The following is a 23439-nucleotide window of genomic DNA, read 5'->3' as shown; positions in this document are numbered from 1 at the left end:
TCTTTCCATCCCCCTCTGCCCTTCCCCTCGCTCAGGGGTACTTACATGAGTACTCTCCCCCTTTCAAATGAGTAAAAACTTAAAAAAAAAAAAAGTGTGTTGAGACACAAACTTTAATCAGTCATTTCTTTTCATATATTTTATTCTGATGAAGTTACAAAAGTAGATACAAAATACTTTCTTTAAAAGTACAATTAACTGACTTAGAAAAATAGATAAAGCTCCTAAAGGTTTAAAAATACAACATAAATTTTCATGTAAAGAACACTTAAAAATATTTTAGATGGTAACCAGGACTAACTTATGCAAACTATTTTTGATGTAGACCAAACAAAAATGTTCTACAAAAAACCTATAGCACACTGGTAATCCATTTGGATTTACAGAATACTTGTTTGGAATGGAATTTGAGAATGAGAGAAAACCCTAGTGGATTTCAATGCAGTTGCTTCAATAAAGTCACTGTTATCACAGATAATATCATCCCTCTAAGCCATTTATAGTCTGAAATATCAAAATCTAATGTGAACACACAGGATGACTGACGGACTATTTTGCCTCTTTGCCAGAATTCTACAATAGTAAGAATCAAATCCACACACTGAACTGGTATCAGGAAAAAATAACATCCCTGTTGAAAGGGCTCAGCCAGCATTTGTCAGGGCAGGGTTCTCTGGCAGGAGACCATCTCCTGTGGCCAGGAAGGTAACACAAACACCAGGACTACTGCTGCTCAGAAATAGATTTCTAAGACTTGTGCTCTTTGGGGCTGATTTGTTTATGCTGATGAGATAATGATATGACGTTCAGAAGCTCCACTTCTAGTATAACCTCACTGTTCAGAGAGAAAGCCAATGGTATCATCAGAAAACCTCAACAATGTTTGCAAAAGTTAAAATCACCAGTGGATTGCTCCCCTTGCCACTGCACTGCTAGGAAGGCTTTCCTTTTGCTGTCAAAGTCATGAGTACAGATTTGCATTTCTCAAATAGGCAGCTACCGAAGCTAGGGCTATACAAGTCTAAGATGGAACTATTTGTTGCTGGCAGCCCTCTAAAAATCACTTTATTCACAGTCTGGAGAATAAAGGAGACATTTGGCTATCAAAACAAAAACCGTAGTTATGAGTAAGTTTCAATATTTAAACAAAAATCTGCACATCGTGGTCCAATAGTTTTTTAATGGCCCAGCAACTAGGCACCATAGGACTACCTGCATAATTTAGCAAGCACTCTCCATGACTGTACCCAGGGGTGAGGAGCAGTGGTCAGACATTGACAGGAGGTCAGTGGGGCTGACTTAGAGGGGCAGGGAATGTGGTATACAGGCAGACCTCAGACACAGAGAGATAAGTCACAAGGAATACGAGCCCAAGACAGTTGGATTTCTTCCAACTCTTCTCAAAGGCTGCTCTCTAGCCTGGTCAGGAGGGCCTCATCCTCTCCCCTTCCTCTAGTTTTCTTGCTCTCTACTCTCTGGCTTTAGATGTTAACAAGTAGTGTTAACGTAATGGTTAGGTGCATTGTTAGTTAAGCCTGATTAGCCTGGGAGCCTGGTAATGTGTTATTATTATTTTTTAAAAAGGATATTCTGAGTCTCAAATTACCAAAAACTTTTTATTTATGTCTAGCATGTGACCATCTTTGGTTTATTTTGGGAGGGAGTCACAAAGAGAGAGGATTTCTATCACTGAAAATAAATGGAGAAAAGTGAGAACTCCTTTAAGAACCATGTGAAATATGAGTAATGATGGAAAGTACAACCCTAGTTGAAAAAGAAGATTTCATTTCTTGAAGACTTAATTAAAGCCAAAGTCTAGAGAAACCTGCTTTCTTGTTCATAAATGATCAACACAAACACACAGAACTCCTGACAGGTACCTTTGGATAAGCTTAAAACATGGACTGTGGAATGTTTCAGAGGGCTTTTCTTTTTTTTACAAGGGGTTATCACACTTTTTTTTTCTTTCTTTTTTTTTTAAAACAGGCTCTATTACCATGCAGGGAGCCTGACGTGGCACTGGATCCTGGGTCTCCAGGACCACACCCTGGGCTGAAGGCAGCGCTAAACTGCTGAGCCACCCGGGCTGCCCCTATCCCACTTTTTAATTCCTGGACAATGATGTATGGTTTCAACCTAAATAAGATGAAAATTTTGTTTCCTGTAAAATTCTGCATATCTCGATATGAAATTGAGTTATTATAAAAATGGAGTTCCTAAGCAATTCTTTTCTTTATACTTAAGTGGACTAATAAAAATAAATTTAAAAACCTAACCAATCTAACCTTTTATTAAAGCCACCAAGGGAGTTGGTGAGCACTCTGCAAAAATCCCAGGTATGAAATCATACAGAATGCTGATGGACTTCAAGCAATACCAGCTGGGCAATTTGGCGGTATACCTGTGCCCAGTACATTCTTGACAGGTAGCTGGCGTTTACTAAATCTTAGAAACCTAATAAAAATTAGACCTTTTATTTCACTAACAGGGAAGACTTTTTTTTTTAACCCCAATAGAAATAGAAGAATTTCAAGTTTTGATACAAAAACAATTATAACAGGATTAAGTACAACCTTTGACTACTCACAGAATGAAGTAAGAATTTATACTTATTTCTCCCATTTTGTTTCCTTTACACACACACACACACACACACACACACACACACACACACAAGCACACCAAACTTTAAATTGTGTTATAAAATGTATATACCTTCAAGGTTTTTTATTATGGTCTTCCTTAAGTTTTATCAATGAAGTTTGGGCATTTCTACACTACTCTTAACTAAGTCTCAAGTCACGATAAAAACAAAAAGAAGTAATTCTTGTTTTTGTTTCAAAGGACACTCAAAATAATCAAGTACTCTGAGTACTTTCTCCCATTTTCTTCTCCGGGATTTCAAGGGCTCTGAAAAACAACATGAATGAAAATAGTGGTTCTGACACCTAAATTTGTCATAATTTGTTTGAGTTTTCTTTTTCTCAGACAAAAGCTACCTATTAAAATTAATCTAAATGAAGCATTTAAAAATAAAAATGTACAAGATTACCTTACATGCCTTAAGAAAATTATTTCTGATATACATACTCCTAAAACTTTAGATAGTTTTATGTGAATAAAATCCCAAATAAAGATTAAAAAATAAAGTCATTTTAGAAATAACTCTGGTTACTCCCATACCATATGGGTCATATGAGGATTTAAACTGTAATCATGGATTTTGAAAAAATAAACATATATATATATATTCTTATCTATAAAAACACTAGCATTCAAACTTTAAAACGTTATCCAAAGTAACACAGAAATGTTCTAAATCTTAAGGAAACTTAAAAAAAACCTCTTCTATTTGTAAATAAAAGCAGAATAGAACTGATCTGATTGTGTTATTAGGTAATTTGTTCTGGAAACTTGTTAATAAAGTATTGGTGGAAAGTCTCAATAGCCATTATATGCTGTCATGTGACACAATCATTTTCTTCAGTAAAATAAGTAAACTAATAGACTACATGTTAGTCATCACATATGATAACCAAGTATAACTCTGACAATAACAAGAGTGGTCACACAGTGCCTCAAATTTAGCTGTATCTTGAATTTCTCACTGAAGTGATTAGGCCAATCTACCTTGGGACAATTTTATCAGTAGACACAAACTACAGGTGTCTTTTTTCCTATTTTCTTAAAGTCTGTATCACTAGTTTATCAGAGATAGCAATAAGATAGCTCTAGCAGATGAAGCAAGAGGGCAACTGTATTCTAGAAGAAACATTTATCTGTCTTTCGATCCAAGCTTCTCAATTAATTCCTGAAGAGGTGCCAACTCACGCCTATCAATCAGATTAAACTCCTAAAAAGAGAAGAAAAGCAAAATTTTAAAATAGGCCTAAAATTAAAATTCCATAAATGTCTTCAGAGAAGGGATTCCCAACCCTGGTTTTCCAAAATCAAAAAAAAAAAAAAAAAAATGACATGATCTCTCTGAACATTCTAAAATGGGATCATTTTTACACATTTTTTAAAATACAAGAGACTTAGCAAATAAGCAACTGTATATTAGCATGATCCTCACTGTGTAAAACATTAAAATTAAAATTGTATATATGTTTGCATTTACATGGAAATTATCTTAACCTAACACAATGAACTTGAGAGTGGCCACCTTCCGGGGCAGTGGACCTTTGCCTTTCATAGGTCTATACTATACCTACATCTATACTATAGCCCTACTACAACTCTGTCCTTTATCTGTATCTAGATCCACTGTGTATCTGTATCTATATAACTGCATCAGCACCTATACTCTCTACATCCATGCCATGCAACAACCTCAGAAGGCAGACAGAGAAGAGCACAGTACATTTTCCTCTGTGTGGCACAATATAATTGAAATACACAGTATCTACTATAAAACTACTGGCTTTTCTGTCAAAAAAACAGCTATCTGGGTAGGCGTATATACATTTTGCATATAGAATTATATATCTCTAAAGTTGCTAAAGGAGTACCAATTCTTTAATATCTTTTTCAAACAATGCCAATTATTTTGATTTTAAAGAGTTCCAATTCCAATAAAGGGCCCATAAGGAAAAAAGCCACATCTTTGAAGGAGATGGTCCTTTTTAAGTTTCTAGCTGCTGACTTCATAAGACTTGACCTGAAATGAGACTTCTGGAAACTTAAACCAAGACAGCAGCTAACATGTTCTTCCAAAAGTTTCTCTCCTACACATAGACTTCTTATAAATAAACCAACTGCAGACATTTTCCCATAGCGTCCCTTCATGGAGCAGGAGGAAATGGACAAGCTATCCTGGAGTTTTGGTGCTCCCTGTCCTATCCTAACCAGAGAACTGGCAGGGCAGCCAGAGGCAGACGGCCTAAAATGGGGGTGATGCTCTCTCTGTTGTGATGCCCACTAATGAAATAAACAACATGGAAAAGAGAAAAGAGAGACCTCTGCTCATACTTTGCTCTACATCTATAAATTAGACAACTCTATAAATTGCTCTAAATTAAAATTACCAAATGAGACCAAGTCAAAGGACAAAGAAGTGAACATGGTTCAACTTACCTGAACAAAGAAAATAAAGTGCTTAAAGGAGGTGTTGAGGTGAGCCTCCTCTTGCAGCTGCATCACAGAATCAAAGTGCTGGTGATAAATATGGGCATAAACCCGGAAGAGACGCTTCAGAATGGTCTTTGCCACAGACATAAAGTTTTTGGGAAATGGGACACCTGTAATCAAACACACATATCTATCAATTGGTCTTTTATCTAATTGAACAGCAGAAAGTTTAGAAGCTGCCATAAGCAACACATGCATGTATGCATGTGTGACACAAATGCACACATTTACAAATATAAACCTATTTTCCATATACATTTTTTAAAAGAGAGAAAAAAACCCAAACATAAGGATGCCTGGGTGGCTCAGCAGTTGAGCATCTGCCTTTGGCTCAGGGTGTGATCCTGGAGCCCTGGGATCGAGTCCCATATCGGGCTCCCTGCATGGAGCTTGCTTCTCCCTCTGCCTGTGTCTCTGCCTCTCTCTCTCTCTCTCTTTCTGTGTCTCTCATGAATAAAATAAAATCTTTAAAACAAACAAATATAAGTATAGAGGTATTCTCACATAGCACACTATTTTTGACTGCCTTAGAAGAACAGGCACAGGCATTAGGTTTATAAGATGCTGCTGAATCCAAGTTAAAATAAACATAATTTTAGCTGTTTAATACTTAAGAGTTTCTTAAGATTAAATGCAACAAGTATTTTGACTATAAATAAAAATTTTTGTAATGCTTAATTCTAAAAATAAATTTTACACACACACATTCAACAAGGAATGAAAACTAAGCAAAAGGAAAAGACATTATAAACTACTGACTATGGATAAAAAGTATTTTATCTTCTGAATTACTCTGAAAACCACTTTTCTTTCTTAAATTAGGAGTCTGCAACTTTTTATCTTTTCAAAGTGCTATTTTCATTTTCCTGTAATACAAGATAGGGACAAGTTTCCTGAAAAAGGGAGGAAGAGCACCTCACTATTTTGCAAGAAAATAAACGCTTCCTTAGGAAAGAACCAGGAAAGGGTTTGGTAATCTCTCTCCAGTGGTTCACTGGGGATGTGACTGTTCATATTCCTGAGAATTCCAGCTGACATGATCAAAGTCTTGGGAAAAAGGGACAGGAGAAAGACAATACAAGTGGCACGGAGTACAGTATATGAACATATAAGAGGGCATCAGCTTCCAAAATAACCCAGATCAGATAGCCTTAAAGGTTATTCCACAACACTACTCAAGAAACATTTTTTTCTTCAATCTTTCAGAAAACAAGGGTTAAAACACTTTCTCCTTTCCTGTATTTAAATTTATTTCTTAACTAGTCCTTAAAAGCCTGGAATTTAGTGTATTTTGCTCTTGCAAGCTAATTTTTCTGATCCCCCCGTCCCCAATCTTGGCTAACAACTGATATTTACATTTTTAAAAACTTTCTTCCTTTCCTTTCCTTATTTCTATTTCTTTCTATTTCTTTATTTATGGTAAGCTCTACACCTAACATGAGGCTTGAACTCATGATCTCCCAAGATCAAGAGTTACATGCCCTACCTACCAATGGAGCCAACCAGATGCCCCCAACAACTAGCATTTCAAACATTATTCTGGAACCTGTAGGCATGTTTTTCTGGACTAGGGTCTTACGCTCGCATATTGAATATGGATTTTTTTAAGATTTTATTTATTTATTCTTGAGAGAGCGAGAGAGACAGACACAGGCAGAGGGAGAAGCAGGCCCCATGCAGGGAGCCCGATGTGGGACTCGATCTCGGGTCTCCAGGATCACGCCCTGGGCCGAAGGCAGACGCTAAACCACTGAGCCACCTGGGCTACCCTGAACATGGATTTTTAAGTCAAACTCCTCTCAGAATTTACAAATATGCATCTTGTTAACAAAAGGAACAGTAATAATTTGGTTAGTTCAAAATGAGTCATTAACAGTTCTAACTAGTAAGAATAAATAACTGGCAGAAATAGGATGTGGTTAATAGCCTAATTGAGGGGGGAAAGGATTCCAGAACATAGGCTAGATTACTGAAGAATGGAAAGCTGAGAAAATAATAAAATTTTAAGTATTCTTTGTCTTTCATAAGAGGGAGATTTTAATGAATAAAAGGATAGAAGTAATTTGTCTTAAATCAAGCACTTTCCAAGCTGAACTGAACAGAAATATTCAAGCACAGTCAATATACAATAAAGAATCCATAAAAAAGGAAATAAAAGACTTAATAATAAAACAGAAAACCCGACGAAAAGCAAAGAGACCTGGTGTAACATGATACAAGTTTTTCTCCCAAGAGAGCCACTGATTAGGCCACAAAAAGGAATCTGCTATGGTCTGAATATGTGCATCCCCTCAAAATTCCCATGTTGAAAGCCTAACCACCTAGGTGATGCTATTAGGAGGTGGGGCTCAGAGGTGATTCAGTCACAAGAGCAGAGCCCTCATGAGTGGGATTAATGCCCTTATAAAAGAGGCCCCAGAGAACTTGTGCGGGCTCCTTCTACCAAGTGAGGACGAAGCAAGAAATCAGCAGTCTGCAACCCAAAAGTTGGTTTTCACAAGACCTGACTATGCTGGCACCTTGATCTTGGACTTCCAGCCTTCACAACTGAGAAGTTTCTCTTCACGAACCATCCAATCTCTGGTAGTTTTGTTATTATAGCAGCACGAACAGAAAAGACAATCCAACATGTCATTTGTAAGACACACTCAAAATGAAAATGAAAAGATTGAACTCATCCATAAATACCGATGACAAAATCTTAATCAAAATATCAGCAAATAAAAAATACTCTTCCAGTAAAACATTGAAAAACAAACAACACAGAAAAAACTTTATGGTAACCAACAACAGACACTGGGAAAGTATCATAAAACTCAACAACCACACCTGATTTTTTAAAGATTCACATACGTCTAACCAAAAGTAAGATTCCTGCTTAACGCTGAAGTACTAGAAGCACCTGCATAAAAGTAAGGAAACAAGAAAAAGGACGTCCTGCCACATCATCTCCATTACTCAGCACTACTCTGGGGCAAGTAGGTACAAGTTACACAAGAAGCATCCCGATCAGAAAGGAAGAGGCAAATTTAATATTAGCTTAATATGATGTGATTGAATACTTAAAAACTCAAGAAAACCAACCCAAAACAACTGAAACAATAAGAATCTGATGGCCAATTTATTTGGAAATTTTATATAAAAAATCAATAGCTTTTCTACATACTAAACAATAACCCATTTGGAAGCCAGATATCATTTTTATTGATATTATATATATATATATATACACACACACACACATATATATATATTATACACAAAAAGTCTAGGAACAAACTTAAGAAACTTGAAGACTTGAAGGATTAACATATAGCTAAACTGCTGAGCCACCCGGGCTGCCCAAGAATAAAGATTTAAATGTAAAAATAAAACCACAAAAGTACTAAATGAAAATAAGGACAAATATTTTTATAATCTTGAAGTAGGGAAAATCTTTCTAATCATTGTATTAAAATCCACACAATGTAAAGGAAAAATTAGTAGAACAAAATAAGAAAGTTATATACAAGCAAGAATACCTCATGAACAAAATAAGACATATGGCAATCAAGGAAAAAGCACATATGACATTTATGTCAGAGCTAATCTTACCAAAGGATAGGAACAGAAAAAAATGAGTAAAAAATGAGTAGCCGGGATCCCTGGGTGGCGCAGTGGTTTGGCGCCTGCCTTTGGCCCAGGGCGCGATCCTGGAGACCCGGGATCGAATCCCACATCAGGCTCCCGGTGCATGGAGCCTGCTTCTCCCTCTGCCTGTGTCTCTGCCTCTCTCTCTCTCTCTCTGTGACTATCATAAATAAATAAAATTAAAAAAAAAAAAAATGAGTAGCCAACCGCAATATTAGTGAGGAAACATGGGCAGATACTGGTTACAATCTTTCTGGAGAGGAATTTGGCAGTATTCATTACAATTTTTTTTTAAAGTAATAGTATTAAAAAGAATGCAACATATTTATCAGTTAAAAAGGAAAACAATTCAACATTAACTCACCAATCTTAGAAGGAAAAAGAGTTTCATCATCAAGCTGATCCTGAACCCAAGTCATCAAATAGTCAATGTATTTTGGTGCAGAACATTTGATTGGCTTTTTAATATTAGTACCATCTGCCCAGTGATATTCGTATCTGGAGAGAAAAAGATTTTACTGATAGTTTTCAAAAACAGTAACAAATGTACAACTTGCAATCAAAGTAGGTCTACATTTTGTCAATAGAAGTTACATGTAACTTTAGTAAATTACCTCAAGTTCTACTGAAGATCACTCAGATTTCCCTATAGAATTTTTTTTTTAAAGATTTATTTATTTATTCATTCATGACAGAGAGAGAGAGAGAAAGAGAGAGAGGCTGAGGGAGAAGCAGGCTCCATGCAGGGAGCCCAACGCAAGACTCGATCCTGGATCTCCAGGATCACACCTTGGGCCAAAGGCTGTTGCTAAACCCCTGGGCCACTGGGGCTGCCCTATTTTTTTTTTCCCCTACAGAATTATCCTGAAAGAGGATAGGTATAATTAGAAGAGAAAGGGAGGATAATGTGGCAGCTGACAGTGCCAAAATGGATGTTTTAACACAGCCCTGGGAATAATAAAGGAACACACATTCCTGGCAGAGGGTGCTAAGGGCTGGTGAGAGACTGATGGGATATGCCTCATATCCTACAACAGCTGGCCATCAAGGTATCAACAATACAGTCAAGATTATAAGATTGTTTCCTGGAGAGGGTACTAAAGAAATACCCTTAGGCACGCATCTTTTTCACCTTTCCTTTGCTGAGCTAGAATGCATAATAAGACTTCTGCAAAACTTCACTGTGTGAAGCATTTAAGCCATTAATAAGTTTGTCTTATTTACTTTATTTAAATTTCTTCTAAGGAAGGTTCAGGAATAACAACACAAAATAAAAACATCCCTTCAAAATACTGTAATTAGAAATAGAACTAGAAACTCATTGGAGACCTTTTCTTTCCTTTATACCTGCAGCATATTCAGGGAAGACAATTTTTTCCCAAGGGGTAAATGTCTTAATACCATGTATCCCCATATAAAATTAGTCCTTTATTATCAGAAAAAGAGACTGGAAAGAAGAAACACTAAAACATTAATCCCATCACACCTTGATGTGTGTGATAACACACATTAACATTATGGGTGATAAAGTGTTCCATGTTTCTTAATATTTCTTAAGATTTATTATAATCAAATTTCTTATTTATTTGAGAGAGAGAGAGAGAGAGAGAAGGCTCAAGTGCATGCATGAGTGGGGCGGGGGTGGGGGGTAGAGGGAGAGGAATCCTCAAGCAGATGTGGGGCTCAATCCCATGACCCTGAGTTCATGACCTTAGCCAAAATCAAGAGTCAGCCACTTAACCAATTGAGCCACCCAGGTGCCCCTTATAGTCAAAATTTTTTCAGTCTAGCATCTTTAAGCCAGATAATTAAAGCAGCACAACTTGGAAATAATTAACACTAAATAAGCACAAGGAAAAAACCTGAACGTTCATTACTTACTATAATGCAATTAAATACTAAGTACCACATACCAAAGTATTTAATAAGAAGTAAAAGCTTATAAATAGGGAAGTATTCAGGAACTCATAAAATTGAACTGCTTGTACACAAGTAAATAGATAAAAAATATATATAAAGGCTTTATTATTTAATTTATATCAATTACTGATTAGCTTTACTTAGCATTTCAAATACCTATATAATAGGCAGTATATGTACCTGGGACCTGCAGACATGACTGGACAGCTTGCTTCAGTGCAGAATTCTGTAATAGTTCCATATAGCATGTTGATCTGGTTGAAGAAATCCACAGCTGGAAAGGTAATAGCAGAATTGTGTTAAAATGTTTGTGCCACCACAATAAAACATCAGACCTCTCAGTTGAAAGAAAAATGGACAATGCCTTCAAGTTCTTGTAAAATCCTCAATAGATTCGATAATACAGGGATAGTGCAAATTCCCTTCTCTTTTTAAGTTGTCACACTTAACTTTTAATATATATTCACTTTAATACAGGAAGCTTTTAGCCAGCATAGAACAGCAGGAAAATAAAATCTTGGCAGTAATTCTAACTTAATAGTGACTATTATATTATTAGAATATATAATTTGATTATATCCAAGGGAATGAAAATATCCATCACTTCTTTTTTTTTTTTTTTTTTAAGATTTTATTTATTCATTCATGAGAGACACAGAAAGAAAGAGAGGCAGAGATACAGGCATAGGGAGAAGCAGGCTCCATGCAGAGAGCCCAACATGGGACTCAATCCAGGGTCTCCAGGATCATGCCCTGGGCAGAAGGCGGCGCTAAACCGCTGAGCCACCCAGGCTGCCCTATCCATCACTTCCTATTGATCTGAACCAGACTATACCATTTGTGTCAGAAAAAAGCAGAGAATATTGTAGAATATACTGTGAAGGAGAAGGTGTATCAGCTGTATCAACAGGCATTTAAAATATCTTTTCAAAAAAAAAAAAAAAATCTTTTCAGGGATCCCTGGGTGGCGCAGCGGTTTAGCGCCTGCCTTTGGCCCAGGGCGCGATCCTGGAGACCCAGGATCGAATCCCACATCGGGCTCCCGGTGCATGGAGCCTGCTTCTCCCTCTGCCTATGTCTCTGCCTCTCTCTCTCTCTCTCTCTCTCTCTCTGACTATCATAAAAAAATAAAATTAAATTAAAAAAAAATCTTTTCATAAAAAACCTGAAGCCTAACGCATATTGAAGATATAAAAAGGATATGGGGGAAAAAAGGGACATGGAATAATGTCCCTTGCCTTGGAGACTCCAGCTGACTAAAGGGACAAAACTGAAAAGAATCATAAACACAACACATATGAGTTCAGAGAAAAGGCAGCATCCTGAGGGGTTGTGGCAGTCAGGGAACACTTCCTATAGGAGCTTCAGCTATATATGAAGGAAAATATGAGGAAGGGGGTAAGTAATGAGCTTATCTGAGTCAAATGTTCCTCTGCAAAGACACCCACATAAGCCTTGGAAAGTTTTAAAAAACGTTCTAGTTCCCCATCTAAAGGAGTACCTAAAAACAACTAGGGTTTTTCCATGTTTCTTAAAAAACAAATAGATAAAAAAGCTCCATCTTCCAAAAAGAATTTTATATAAAACTCCCCCACTTATAAATCTTCCTCTTAAAAAAAAAAAAAATTAAAATTTAAAAAATAAATAAATAAATCTTCCTCTTTTTTAGTCACGTTTCTAAGAAAGTAATAATTAGGCATTCAATATTCATTCAAAACAAAGAGTGTGCCCAGATGGTGTGCTGGTTTATTGGTCTAAAGCAGCTATTCTCAAAATGTAGTCCCGGGATTCCCCGGTTTCAGGGGGACATCTGTGAGGTCAGAGCATTTCAACTGCTCTTTCCACTCTGGTTCTCCCAGGAGGCACGGTGGAGTTGTCCAGAAGCTCCTGATATGGGACATTATAAGACTGAATGTGGAAGTGGACAGGACAATCCAGTTGTCTCCTATGAAGCCAAACATGAAAACAAATTTCCAAACATGTACAACAATGCCACACAGAACACTAAAATTCATTTTGGAAAATGGTCATTTTTCATAAAAATATATTTATGTTAACATGCAGTGGGTTTATTGTTATTTTTAGATGAATTAAAAAATAGGTATTTAAAGTTTCTCAGTTTTAATTTCTAACCCAGTATCACTAGATACAACCTACATAATTAAACACTCTTTGGGGTTCTCAGTAATTTTTTAGAGAATATAGGGATCCTGAGGCTAAAAGGTTTGAGAACAACCTATCTACAGCAAAAAGTCTCAAAGAAAAATCAAAGGCTAGAGAAGGCCAATGATGCCTTCAGAATAACAGATGATAATTTGAGTTAGGTTAAAAGAACAGAGGAAGGTCTTTCCTGAATATATAATGTTTTGCATGGTTCACATATCAAAAGACCTATAAAAACATATAGAGATTAATCTTAATCCCAACCACTCTAGCTTCCCCCTACATATATATAACCACATTACTTTTTTTGTCTCCTGCCCCAAGCACCTATCCTTATACAAAAGATATCACATAGTTCTGCATCTTGTTTTCTCTCTCTCTCTCTTTTTTTTAAATATTTTATTTTTATTTATTCATGAGAGACACAGAGAGGCAGAGACATAGGCAGAGGGAGACTCAGGCTCCTTGTGGGGAGCCCAATGTGGGACTCAATCCCAAGACCCTGGGATCACGCCCTGAGACGAAGGCAGACACTCAACCACTGAACCACCCAGACATCCCTTGTTTTTTCTCTTGTAATATGAATAACAGCTTTTTAATGTGCTGAAAAAAACCTAAAATTTTTCTTAATATGGCTACTAAAAAGTTTTAAATTACATTTGTAGCTCACATTATATTTCTATTGGACAGTGTTAATCAAAGGAGTGATTATCAATAGCTGAATAACACCACATAAAAACAGGTGGACACCAGGGAAGACACTATGGACACTGTTGGAAGTATATGCCACCACTTATAAGGTAGTCTTACAAACAAATAAAATCAAACCTGAATTTGAGCAAAGCTCCAAATCTGTGCTAATGTGGGAGCCACTAGCCACATATGGCTACTTACATTAAAATTCAGTTCCAGTCACACTAGCCACATTTCAAAAGCTAAATGGCCACAGTACAGACACAGAACATTTGCATCATTGCAGAAGTTCTATTGGACAGTGCTACTCTAGAGCTAACATTTACAAGGAAATAAAAGGAAGAGCAGAACATGATAATGGATGCCCTGGGGATACAATCAACAAAATTCATACTATGGTAAACAAATGAACTGGTTTCTTCAACAATAGCAACAAAATAGCAAGGAAAAAAGACTGCAATGAGGAGGAACCTGTGAATTAAGAGATTCAAGAAACACTGCATATATGGCTTATTAGTCCAGATTTAAACCAACCATCAATTTTTTTAAAAAAGAAACATTTAGAAGACAATCAGGGAAAATGTGAACACTGACTAGATATTTGTTAACATAAAGAAATGGCAGTACTGTCATTTAAAAGGGGGAGTTGTTGTCTTTTAGAGAAGGAATATTCATAGATGAAATAATATATTTGGGATTCACCTCAAAACAATCAGGGTGAGGTGGGCTGGCTGTGTCTCGCTGCCAGTGTGGAATAAGCTAGGGGAGAGACAGGAGGAATGGGGAGAGGTGAGGAGGGGATGGAGGTGGAAAGGGAGAAATTAAAATGAGAAGAAAAAAAAAATAATCAGGGTGACATATAGAAGCATGAATTGGCCGCAAACCAACTGCTAAAATGGATGCCCAAGAATTCACTGTTCTAGTTTCTCTACTTTTGTATGTTTGAAGTTTTCCATTAAGAAGTTTAAAAATAAAAATAAATAAATAAAATTAAAAAAAAAAAGAAAAGAAGTTTAAAAATTCCTGGAACATCTGAAAGTTCCTAACAGATTTAAACCTTATCACCCAGCACTGATCTCACCTCAGAAATGATCGGCCTCAAATAGTCAAATCTCTAGCCTCAGTATATATAACTTTCCATGTCATGCCTGCATTTTCTTGTACTTGAGTGACTTACAGCTCGTGGGTCCCACCCGTTTTCTCTCAATTTCCTTCTGACTACTCCTAAGGCACAACAATCAAGTGACTGCCCATAGAACTCCAAATGACTTCTGTGTATGGGCAGGCAGATGAGCGCTGCTGGGGGTGGTGGGTATGATTGTGACGATGGGCTCCCTACCAAGTCATGGTCCACCAGAGGCAGAATTTTATATTCCAATCTTTTATTTCACCCTACCACTCAACATTTCTCCTCAGTGTCTCTATCCAACCACACAAGCTATACAACCAAGTATTCTGAAGAGAACAAAAACAGTTTTGGATGTATTTGTGTTTATGAATTTCTTATAGGTAATCCATTATACTACAACAGTTATTTATACCTGTAAAAAATAACAAAAAGATTTTAGCAAAATGTTCCTATAAATCAGCAAAACTGAATGTTATTAAAAACTTACTGTTAACAGCAATCCATTCATTGAGGTCCTCTCCCTCTGGCAACATAACAGCTTGTCTCAGATTCCCACTTCCTAGAGTTGCTTCTGCATGTTTTAAGAGTTCATACTGATGAGAGCCCTCAGGGATATTCTTCTTTGGTTTGAATGTTTTAGAAGAGCGGCTGCTGCTATTAGATTGAAAGTAAAAATATATTAATTTTTAGGGCTGAAAGCAGAATGGCATAATTTTAGGCATATAAATTGTTCTGAAAATAATAATAAAAAAAAAAATTCCTGAAAAGTGCCAGTATGAGGAAGGGGTGATGATCATAAAAAAATGCTTTAAAATTTTTTCCTCACATAGAATCAGGATTAGCAATACAACTTCATATAGAATGCAATTTTACTGTGTCTCATGAAGTAGTCTGGTGTAATAAGATTCTAGTCTTTGATCTGCCACTAGTTCTGACTGTCTGAGAAAACGAACCTCCTTTTGACCTCAATTTCTACCTATAGAAAATGGTGGGAGAGGAAGGTAGCCCTAAGTTTTGAATAGCTCAAAAATCCAGTTTTCTGTATCAAAATATCTGTGATGCCATCAAAGCAAACCACAGAAGTGACACTAACATTTTATTTTTATTTATTTTAAAGATTTCATTTATTCATTCATGAGAGACACAGAGAGGCAGAGGGAGAAGGAGGCTCCCCGTGGGGAACCAGATGCCGGACTCAATCCCACAACCCTGGGATCACGACCTGAGCCAAAGGCATAAGCCCAACCACTGGGCTACTCAGGTGTCCCATGACACTAACATTTTAAAGTTATTAGCAGGGAAAATAAATGAGAGACAACTGGTTACTGGGGAAAAAACATTTTTACTCATCTCACACCATCTGCAAGGAAGCTAACAGAATATGAAACCCAGAAAAAATGAGGGATTTCTAATCATAAGAATTAAAATTTCCGTAACAAAGAGACAAAAAAGTACTCACAACATATATTACAAAGTAGTAAAAAAAAAAAAAAAGGGTATTAACTACATATTAAAAGGCTTCTATAATTTGTTAAGAAAAAGGAAAAGGACCCTTTAGAAAAATGGGACACCTGGGTGGCTCAGTGGTTGAGCATGTCTTTGGATCAGGGCATGATCCTGGGCTCCTGGGATAGAGTCCCTTATTGTGCTCCCTGTGGGGAACCTGCTTCTCCCTCTGCCTGTGTCTCTGCCTCCCTCTCTGCCTCTCATGAATGAATGAATGAATGAATAAATAAATAAATCTTTAAATAAATAAATAAATAAATATCTTTTAGAAAAGGAAAAATGGGCTAGAGATCAATAGGGAATTCAGAAATAAAAATACAATGGCCAATGAACATTTGAAAAACTATTCAATTAAAATTGTATTTCTTCAATGTGTCAGATTAAGTGACAACTATATTAAGTGTGAGCTAAGTACAGGGAAATTAATATTTTAATACACTTGGTGAGGGCAGTCCCGGTGGTTCAGTGGTTTAGCACCACCTTCAGCCCAGGGCATGACCCTGGAGACCAGGGATCGAGCCCCACATCGGGCTCCCTGTGAGGAGCCTGCTTCTCCCTCTGCCTGTGTCTCTGCCTCTCTTTCTATGTCTCTCATGAATAAATAAATAAAATCTTTTTTTAAAAAAGTAATAATAATATACTTGGTGAAGGTGTAAAGGGTATAATATTTTGGGAAGGCAGTATCTATAAATAGTATCTATAAACAAGGAAATGCTCCCAATTCGTCCCTTCTACTTCTAAGTATCTCTCCTAGATATGAATAAGGATGTGAAAAAAAAAAAAAAAAGAATAAGGATGTGTTTCTCAAGATTGGTTTTAACAGTGAAAAATCTGGAAATAATCCTAACACTTATTAGAAGAGGAATAATAAGTTTGATATATCCATAACATGGAATACTAGTTTTTTTAATGTTTTATTTTTTTATAGATTTTATTCATTTATTCACGACAGACACACACACAGAGAGAGAGAGAGAGAGAGACACAGACAGAGGGAGAAGCAGGCTCCATGCAGGGAGCCTGACGTGGGACTCGATCCCGGGTCTCCAGGATCACACCCCAGGCTGAAGGCGGCACTAAACCGCTGATATCCACCTGGGCTGCCTGGAATGTTAGTTAAGAACAAGTTAAAGCTACATGTATTCACATGCCAAGATCTAACGTCATTTGAGATCCTATTAAAGGACAAATGTACAGCGGAAGCCCATTTTGTAAATATACAAAAAGTGTCCAAAAGGGGGCACCTGGCTGGCTCAGTCAGTAAAGCATGCAACTCTTGATCTTGGGGTTGTTAAGCCCCACACTGGGTGTAAAAATTATTGTTGTTTTTTTTTTTAAACAAAACAAAACAAAACAGGGGATCCTTGGGTGGCTCAGCAGTTTAGCGCCTGCCTTTGGTCCAGGGCGCACTCCTGGAGTCCAGGGATCGAGTCCCACATCGGGCTCCCAGCATGGAGCCTGCTTCTCCCTCTGCCTCTCTCTCTCTCTCTCTCTCTCTATATATATATATATATATATATCATGAATAAATAAATAAAAATCTTAAAAAAAATAAAAGCAAATAAAAACAAAACATGAAATGATTTCTCAGGATTTAATATGATCATCTAAATTAATACTTTTGTCTTCAAGTGACTACATCAAAACAGTGTAAATGATCCACAGAATGGGAAAAAATGTTTGCAATTCATAGATGTGATAAAGGACTTGTATCTAAGATAAAGAATCCTTACAACTCAAAAACAAAAACAAAAACCCCAATTTAAAAATGATCACACAGGGGATCCCTGGGTGGCTCAGCGGTTTGGCACCTGCCTTCAGCCCAGGGCGTAACCCTGGAGACGAGGGAACGAATCCCATGTTGGGCTCCCTGCATGGAGCCTGCTTCTCCCTCTGCCTGTGTCCCTGCCTCTCTCTCCCTATGAATAAATGAATAAAATCTTTAAAAAAAATGATCACAGAATTTGAATAGACATTCTAAAGAAGATTTACAAATGGCCAATAGCATACAAAAAGATGCTGACCTTCATTAATCATTAGGAAAATGCAAAGTAAAATCACAATTAGGTAACATTTCACATCGACTTGGGATTACTATAATCAGAAAGACTACAAGTGCTACCTACAGTGTGCGTAAACTGAAACTCTCACACAGTGCTGGTGGGAATGCAAAATGGTGCAGTGCTCTGAAAGTTTGGCAGTTCCTCAAAAGATTAAACCAGTTACCATATAACTCAGCAATTCCACTTCTACATATATATCCAAGAGAGGTGAACATACACATCCAATACAAAAATCTGAACACAAAAGTTCATAACTACATTATTCGTAATAGCCAAAAAGTGGAAACTCAAATGCCTGTCAACAAAACAGTTTTTTTAAAAAACAGCCTCACGTTTTAATCCTAAAAGTAACTAAGCAGGTGAGCACCCACAAACAAACCCCTAACTAAACATTAACTCATTAAAAAAAAGACCTTGGGGGTGGAGGGAAAGTTTGTTCCAGTAATATAGAGATTTACAATTACATCTAAATCATACAAACTTTCAGACATGGTAATCACACTGTGTTGATCATACTCCTAAAAATATAATCGAAAGGTGGGAAAAAAGGATTTGAACAAAGATACTCTCAGTAGTGCTATTTTATAATAACAAAATACTAGATAGAATCCAAATTTGTGTATTGGTTTGATAAGATTTCAAATCCACTTGTTTATGACTTAAGTGAAATTTGTTTTAATCCACTTGTTTATGACAAACACCAAAAAAAGTCGTTTTCATATAAGAATGAGGTAAATATGAGGTAAATAGTGTCGAGATGTCATCATCTCATCTGTTCTCACCCATAACTCAGTAGTTTGGCAGCTGAAGCGGCCCTGCTGGGGCTTATCAGTGAAAACTTACGAAGAAGCAAGCATGACAAGGAGACACTTTGACTATAAATACCAAGAATTTGTGAGGAGTAGTTGAGAGTGTTCCGTCTGGACAAGGTGACACTTGGCTGATCTAAACAGCTTTCTTAAACCTTGGGGCAACCGGCCCCTGCCAGGCAAATGCCCAGTCCAGAAGGAAAATCCACTTGCTGGTCAACACCAGCGCCATGGTTGCCTGGCAACAAGGGACTTTTACTTTAGTGCTGGCAGCTGGACCTCAGCTCTGGGTTGGCTAAGCCCAACCCGTCTCCTCAGTACCAACTCCTAGAAAGGAGCACCTCAACTAAACGTGGGCTTGCTTTCTTTTATCTCTCCTTGCCCGGAAAAACAGTGTACTTAATCTATCAATGACTCGGGAGTATTTCATTAGTTTGTTGAGACATGATCCGGTATGCTACTGGCCTGTGAAAATCCTACAGCAAACCTTTGTTAAATAAATTGCTGGCAAAGACAAACTCAGTCTCTGAGCATAACCTGCCTCCCAAAGCAAAACATCCTCACATTAAGGAACTAGATAAATTCTCGTTACAGAACACTATGTGCTTTAATAAAATCTAACAAAAATGTCAAGTATGTGTGTGATGGATGTGTCCTCAATCACACAGCATGTATTTAAGTAATGTATCAGGTAGAAAGAGCCTTCTGAAAATAATGAGGTGCTGGAGAGATGCTTCCCAAACCTTTAACATGCTCAAGAATCATCAGAGAATTTACAAAAGTTTCCGTTTAAGACTCATTTGGGCCCCAGGCCGTATCTCTAAAACAGGATTCTACCCAGAAAATTTAATTACACAAAGTCACAACGCTGCCTGGCTGGCTCAGTCAGTAGAGCATGCGACTCTCGGTCTTGGGATCGTAAATGTGAGCCCCACGATGGGTGCAGATTATTAACTAAAATCTACACAAAATCGCAAAGTGGACTGACTGAATCCGAGTTGGACAGAAGTCTGCAAGCAAGGCGGCAGCTCAACTTGAAGCTGCTCAAGCTGTGGCACTCCACGTTTTCCTGGGGCAGCGTTTTTCCGCGGGGGTAACTTAATACCGAAGATATTAAAACGTGACATAATAACGGTGGAGTAAAAAGCTAAGTCAGCAGGGATCGGGACTGGAAAGCTCCAGACTTAAGGGGAATCGGGAGCCCAGCTGCGGGGCTCCGGGCTCCGCCCCCGGGTCGTCCCTCCGCCCTCAGCCGCGCTGGGGCGGAAAACTTTGGAGGCACTGGCGGCCTCGGGGCCTCTCGACTCCGCAACCCACTCGCTCCGCTTCCCCCGCCTCGACCTTCACCTCCATCTGCCAGGGCCCACGTCCGGGCCTCCCGCGCGGCCCGCGGGGGAGGAGGTGGGAGGGGGAGGCAGGCGTCCGCCGCTCCGCCCCGGCCCCCGGGGCCCGGCCCTCGCCTCTGGCTCCGGTAGCCCCTTCCTCGCCCTGGCTCTCGGCCTTCAGCCCGGGGACCCTCAGCCCGGCCACACTCACAAGAGGAAGCTCATCTTCTATCCTCGGAGGGGAGGGGCCGCTGGCCCCCGCCGCGGTCTGGATTCGGAGCCCGCGCGGGAACCACGAGGAAGCGGCCAGTCCTCAGCTCGCGGCCAGCGGAAGCACCGGGCGCCGCAGCTCTAAACCGGGGGTCTAGCCGGTGCAATTGCGGCGTCGCCTCCCCCACCTCGCCGACCCGAAATGCGGAACCAGCAAAATCTCGCGAGCGAAGGCTTCTGCCCGCCCCGCCCCTGCGAAAGGGCCTCGGCGCACCCCTCTTCGCCCCGCCCTCCCCCAGAGCTCAGCCAATCAGCGGCCTCCCAGCCGGGACTTCCTCTCCTGGAGGCACGGCCAGGTCGTCGTCCCTGGCTTGGGGGAGTGGCTCACCTTCTGCTTGGTCTGGGTGTTTGCTCTTGGATTGTGGGCATCCTCTCTATAGGGCAAGGGGTTTCTAAAAGCGCTGCAGTTTTTTTTAAATTTTTTTTTGATTTTTAAGTTGAGATGTAATTCACACAGCATGAAATTCACCCTTTAAAAATGTATACTCCAGTGATATTTTTCCTCTATTCAGAGTTATGCAACCATCATCTCTAATTCTAGAATGTTTTCATCACCCTGAAAAGAAGCCCATTAGCAGTCATTCTCCTTCCTCACTCCTGGCATCCCCTGACAACAGTCTTCCTTTTTTATATGGACTTGCCTCACCTGGACATTTTACATAAATGGAATTATACCATAGATGGTCTTGTGACTGGCTTCTTTCACCAAGTATGATGTTTGCAAGGTTCATCCACATTGTAGCACTGTATCAATACTTCATTCCTTTTTATGGCTTGAATAATATTCCGTTGTATGAGTATACCTGTTTTGTTTACCTCTTCATCCGTTGATGGACATTGGAGTTCTTTCTACATTTTGGCTATTACAAGTAATGCTGCTACAAACATTCCTGTACTGGTTTTTGCATGGACAAATGTGTTCGTTTCTCTTAGGTATTATACTCAGGAGTGGCTGGGTCCTATGGTTACTATACGTCTAACTTTTTGAGGAGCTCCCAAACTGTTTTCCGAATTGGCAGGACCACTTTATGTTCACCATGGCACGTCTGATGGTGCTAATATTTCCATATTCTTGATGACATTTGCTATTGTTTTCTTCTTTAAGTGTTTTCAGGTGCATTTACCTTATTTTAAAGATTCGTTTATTTTATATTTTATTTTATTTTATTTTATTTTATTTTATTTTATTTCCCAGTGATTCACCAGTCTCATAATACTCAGTGTTCATTATATCACATCATTTATTTATTTTAGAGAGAGAGCATGTGTGAGCAGGGAGAAGGGCAGAGGGAGAGAATCCCAATGAGGGGCTTCAAATGGGGCTCAATGTGGGGTTTAATCCCATGACCCCAAGATCATAACCTGAGAGGAAATCAAGAGTTGATGTACAATTGACTGAACCACCCAGGCGCATTACTACTGTCCTTTTTTTTTTTTTAAAGATTTATTTTTTTATTTATTCATGATAGACACACAGAAAGAGAGAGAGAGGCAGAGGGATAGGCAGAGGGAGAAGCAGGCTCCAATGCCGGGAGCCCGACGCGGGACTCGATCCCGGGACTCCAGGATCGCTCCCTGGGCCAAAGGCAGGGCGAAACCGCTGAGCAACCCAGGGATCCCCTTTTTTATTGCAGCTATTTTAGTGAGTGTGAAGTGATGATCTCATGGTCACTTTGGTTTACATATCCTGTTGAGAATCTTTTCATCTGCTTATTGGCCTTTTGAAAGAAATTTATTTTTATCTTCTTTTAAAGTTATCCCAGCCCCTCAAAGGATGATACAACAACCTAAAAGGGGTTCCAGTTCAGTAACATAGTTCACTGTCTCCATGACATCACCATCCCTTTGTTTCTCCACACTTGTCAGTCCACATTCTGAACCCCACCTGACCTCCTGGAAAAACTGTCTCATAGAGCTCTCCAGTGTCTTAGCTTCTAAATTCCAGGGGCATTTTTCAGTACCTTTATTACTTGCCACTTAGTTCTATCTGGCCCATCCTACCAGACTCCTCATTTGATCACAGTGATTTCATTTTTCAAGAACCCTTTCTTAGAAAACACAAACAGAAAAAGCCTCTTCCTTACTCCCTGTGATCTGGTTTCCATGAGGTGAAATGGGGGGAGGGGAGCACAGAAAAGGAGAGACCATGGCCAGAATGTTGTAATAGTTTACTTCAGTCACACTTTTTTTGGTAGAGCAAGTGACAGAAATCCATACTGTTCATATTTCCATCTGGCCTATCTTATATTTTCTTTGCCACTAGACTGTGAGATTACTTAAAAATAAAACCTTAGGGGAATCTTTGGGTGGCTCAGCAGTTTAGCACCTGCCTTTGGCGCAGGGCATGGTCCTGGAGTCCAGGGAGCAAGCCCCACATTGGCTCCTGCATGGAGCCTGCTTCTCCCTCTGTCTGTGTCTCTGCCTCTCTCTGTGTGTCTCTCATGAATAAATAAATAAAATCTTAAAAACAACAACAACAACAACAACAACAAACAAACCCGTAAGGGATGCCTGAGTGGCTCAGCGGTTGAGCATGTATCTTTGGCTCAGGGCGTGATCCCAGGGTCCCGGGATCGAGTTCTGCATCAGGCTCCTTGCGTGAAGCCTGCTTCTCCCTCTGCCTGCATCTCTGCCTCTCTCTCTCTCTCTCTCTCTCTGTCTATGAATAAATAAATAAAATCTTAAAAAATAAATAAATAAAACCTTAAAAAAATAAAGTGAAGCAAGATAGGATAGTGACTAAAAAGCTCATATGACTGTGTTTGAAATCTGCCAGTGCTACTTAATAATCATAGAACCTT

The 23439-nt window shown here is 38.7% G+C and overlaps 1 protein-coding gene across 2 annotated transcripts; it reads right to left on the bottom strand.

Annotated features, from left to right (window-relative positions):
* Positions 1–124: 124 nt before the first annotated feature.
* MOB1A (MOB kinase activator 1A) lies at positions 125–20815 on the bottom strand. 2 transcript variants are annotated; one of them, XM_038561731.1, is made up of 6 exons: positions 20580–20815; positions 15153–15316; positions 10861–10954; positions 9125–9258; positions 5077–5240; positions 125–3853 (listed from the first exon to the last, which is right to left on the bottom strand). In XM_038561731.1, the coding sequence occupies exons 1-6, from the start codon at positions 20591–20593 to the stop codon at positions 3776–3778; spliced, it is 648 nt and encodes a 215-aa protein (XP_038417659.1). In that variant the 5' UTR covers positions 20594–20815; the 3' UTR covers positions 125–3775. The 2 variants fall into 2 exon arrangements, with proteins under 2 accessions (XP_038417659.1, XP_038417658.1); XM_038561730.1 differs by having other exon boundaries at positions 15153–15319; positions 20580–20814.
* Positions 20816–23439: the final 2624 nt, after the last annotated feature.

Source organism: Canis lupus, chromosome 17 (genome assembly GCF_011100685.1).
Source record: "Canis lupus familiaris isolate Mischka breed German Shepherd chromosome 17, alternate assembly UU_Cfam_GSD_1.0, whole genome shotgun sequence".
NCBI lineage: Eukaryota > Metazoa > Chordata > Mammalia > Carnivora > Canidae > Canis > Canis lupus.
Note: the sequence above shows the minus strand (reverse complement) of the source record. Positions and strands in the feature narration are given on the sequence as shown.

Bases quoted from the DNA above. Each gene is read 5' to 3' on its own strand.
- MOB1A (XM_038561730.1), bottom strand. The intron at 10,955-15,152 runs GTAAGTTTTTAA...TTACCTTTCCAG, and splicing joins TGAATGGATTGCTGTTAACA to CTGTGGATTTCTTCAACCAG. The intron at 3,854-5,076 runs GTAAGTTGAACC...TTCTCTTTTTAG, and splicing joins ACTTTATTTTCTTTGTTCAG to GAGTTTAATCTGATTGATAG.